The sequence below is a fragment of the Suricata suricatta genome, chromosome 17 (assembly GCF_006229205.1).
Source record: "Suricata suricatta isolate VVHF042 chromosome 17, meerkat_22Aug2017_6uvM2_HiC, whole genome shotgun sequence".
Classification (NCBI taxonomy): Eukaryota; Metazoa; Chordata; class Mammalia; order Carnivora; family Herpestidae; genus Suricata; species Suricata suricatta.
In genome coordinates this window covers 691,677-695,063 of record NC_043716.1, presented here as the reverse complement: position 1 = coordinate 695,063, position 3,387 = coordinate 691,677, and the positions used below count along the sequence as shown (strand labels likewise).

At 57.3% G+C, this 3,387-nt stretch overlaps 1 protein-coding gene across 1 annotated transcript in view; it reads right to left on the bottom strand.

Annotated features, from left to right (window-relative positions):
- Positions 1 to 291: 291 nt before the first annotated feature.
- Positions 292 to 3,387, bottom strand: part of AIPL1 (aryl hydrocarbon receptor interacting protein like 1) — a 37,759-nt gene continuing 34,663 nt past the window's right edge. The window contains exon 8 of the mRNA XM_029929103.1: positions 292 to 356. Within this exon, the coding sequence (XP_029784963.1) occupies positions 340 to 356 (17 nt within the window). The 3' untranslated portion in view covers positions 292 to 339. The remainder of the gene's footprint in view (positions 357 to 3,387) is intronic.

Sequence of the window (3,387 nt, the reverse complement as noted above, 5' to 3'; positions counted from 1 at the left end):
CACGCTTCCTGGGGCCGCAGGCACTCGCCCACGGAAAGCCCGGCTGCCCCTTCTCCGGAGCAAGCACGGCCCCCTAACACTTACCAGGCGAGAAAAGACAGAAGCCCGAAGACGGGGCCGTGCAGGACGCAGGTGCAGACGGCCCTGTAAGCGGCGCAGGGCACCCGTCCAACTTCTTCCATGACTAACACGGACTCACCAGTTTGCAGGAAGCCTGTAATGTCCCCAAGTCATTCACACAGCCCTCGGAGGACGCTGAGGGGGGCGATGTCCAGTGTCGGGGAGGTTTCTACTGCGGCTCCCGTCCGCTCGCATCCTGCTCACACGTGGTCGTCGGTGTCACGGTGATCGGCCTCCTGCCAAAACAGACCCGGGGAAGTGCCCGTGCCCGCAGCTCGCCACGGAGCCTAATTCGGAAACGGGGCCGTCGCAGATGGGCTTCGTTAAGATGAGGTCACACTGGAGTCAGGTGGGGCCCCATCCAGTAAGACCGGGGTCCTCATAAGAGGAGGTGCGAGTGGAGACAGAGATGTGGGGAGAAGCCCGGACCGCCGAGGGCGCCCGCCGCTGCCGGCAGCACCAGACGGGGGGACACACGCGGACGGGCCCGAGGTCTGCGTCACCATGACCGGGATCGCTGCCGTCCACACTGTGGGGCACGAACCCCCCGGATTCCGGGCCACCCCGCCTGCGGCACCTGTCCCAGCCCCAGGAACCCCACACGGGGGGCTTAGATCAGGGGCCTGAGAAGCCCAGTCGGCCTCCCATCGAGAATGGTCTCTGCAGTTCACATTCACGGGCGCACAGGAGGGAGGCCGGGGGCAGGCAGAGGGGAAAGAGAGGGGGACGCACAGGGCACATGTGTCCCACGAAGCCTAGTCTTTGACCCCTGGAAGGAAGGAAGGGAGGGAGGAAGCAAGCTTGCCAACTCTTGGTTGGTACAACCCTGGAAAATTCCCAACAAACTTAGGAGAAGAAGAAACAGGACAGATTTTCAGGTATGAAAACTGTGGGTAAACGGAGCAAAGAGGGGTTGTACATGCGACACTTCACAATATAAAGTATGACGGGGTGCCTGGGGGCTCATCAGGGAAGCGTCTGACTTCAGCTCAGGTCATGATCTCCCGGTTCATGGGTTCGAGGCCCGCGTGAGGCTCTGTGCTGACAGCTCGGAGTCTGGAGCCTGCTTCGGATTCTGTGTCTCCCTCTCTCGATGCCCCTGCCCTGCTTGTGCTCTCTCTGTCTCTCAAAAATAAATAAATGTAGGAAAAAATTTGTAATAAACTAAAATAAAGCAGTTATTGCTGTCTTTGTTAGAAATTTGATTAATTTTTAAAATAGCATTTTATTAAGATGGTTATTTTTTGTTAGTGTTGTGGTTACAACAGAACATAATTTTCAGTGATTGGCTCTAAACGTATTTTCTCCTGTAAGTGATGTCATGTTCATTGCATGATTTTACAGAACACGGTATGTCTTGGCATTTTATATGACACATACACACACACACATATACCACGTGATCGCACAACCGCTCCCGTACCATAGTCAACATCACACACACACACACTTAACCAACAACTTGACTCACGGCCACATGGACACAGGGGAGAAAACAGAAATACTCACAAAAATTTATGCACAAGTGTGCTCATCAAGGACTTATTTATAAAAGTAAAACATTGGAAAAAATTATCCAAATGCATAATAGTTGATTGAATGCGTGAAATTGCATCTATACAATGGAACGTATGAGCCATTAGACATAATCTTTGCAAAGAACACTCAGCGCAATGAAAATTTTTCATAATAGTTCATTAACTGGGGGGAAAGGCAGTCTAGAATAATGCAAATTTCATAATATGCATTATTAAATTGTGTGCTCATGGTTTCTAGGTGGCAAGCACGTGAACAGGAACAGCAAGGGTAGATAATGGTCGTGGCCGTGCGGGGCTGCGACGGGCTCAGCCGGCCGCTCACGCACGCATTTTCCAGGATTCCGCAGCGAACCCGTATCGCTGTTATAAATGAAAGAAGACCACGCAGTACTTTTAAAGCAAATAAAAACCTAATGGATTTTTTACAATACCGAAAGGAAGGGGGGAAGGACGGGCAGAGAAAGGGAGAGACGCGGCCACCCCAGGGTCGGATCCGGGCTCCTTGTGCAGAGACCGGAGGCCGGGGGAGGGGGGGGCCTCCTCACCCAGCCCGTGGAGACCCCAACTCCTAGACGCTGGCTGCCCTCTCCCCAGGCCAGCAACGCCTCCCTCTCCGGTGTGGTCCCCTCGGGTCCCCGCTGCAGGAGGGGCCTGGCCACGGACACGCTTGCGCATCAGGTCCTGCGCCCTTGGGCCCAGCCCCCCATCGCCAAGGCCTGTCTCAGCTCAGCCTCTGCCAAAGACCAAGGCTGCCCCTGCCCGCCCATCCCCTGCCCAGCCCGTCCCCTGGAATCAGGAGATCAGGGCCATGGAAGGACCGTCCCCCAGCCCGTCCCGCTGCCCACCCTGCCCTGGAGGAGCAAGGGCTTCTCTGTAATCCGGGCCCTGGGGGGAGGGATGCTTCTCCCACGAGAAGCACAAAACTGTCGACCTGAGTGAGCCCTGCGGCCAGGGGCCAGGCACCTAGGTGGGCATTCAGGTCTGCCCACCGGGACGGGCACGCCCTGCTCCCACACCCCTGCCCTGGCGCTACACTGGGGAAAGAAAAGAGGACCCTTGAACGACAAAGGGGTGGGTTCAGTAAGAAATTAACGCGACTTTGCCGAGAAGAGCAGGTGCCCCGGAGGCCGTGTGCCTCGATGCCCTTGGAAGGCCCCCTCCCCCGGCTGCATACGGTAGTTGTAAACATGCACCTGAACGCATTCGCCAGACGTGAACGTGAGAGAGCCGCAAAGCCCTGAAACTAAGCCAATAAGGAGTCTGCGGAGAACGGAGGCCCGAGGCCGGCTGTCCCGGAGACCGTGAGGCCCCTCGCGGAAGACGGCCGGAAGTTCCGGGAACGCAGGTGACACCCGCCCGCCGAGGCAGGCCTTCTGAGGTGAAACCCCTCCGTGAGGCTGGGAGAGGTCCCCAACCTGGACCCCACAACGACACAGCCAGGTAACTCCTCCAGCCTGAAGAGGGAAGCTTCCTGGAAACACCAGCCACTTCGGATGCGACTTTGAGATCCAATATGACACCACCTGTGAGCCTCAGACAACCTCAGGCGGGGCCTCTGGCTGTCGCGGAGGCAAACAGAAATCCCCTCCGGAGAAGCCGAACCCCAGATGAGCCCTCAGGGAGCCCCACAAATACTCGCTGCTGGACGGGGGCGGGCAGTGTGGACGGGGGCAGGCAGTGTGGACGGGGACAGGCAGTGTGGACGGGGGCAGGCAGTGTGGACGGGGAC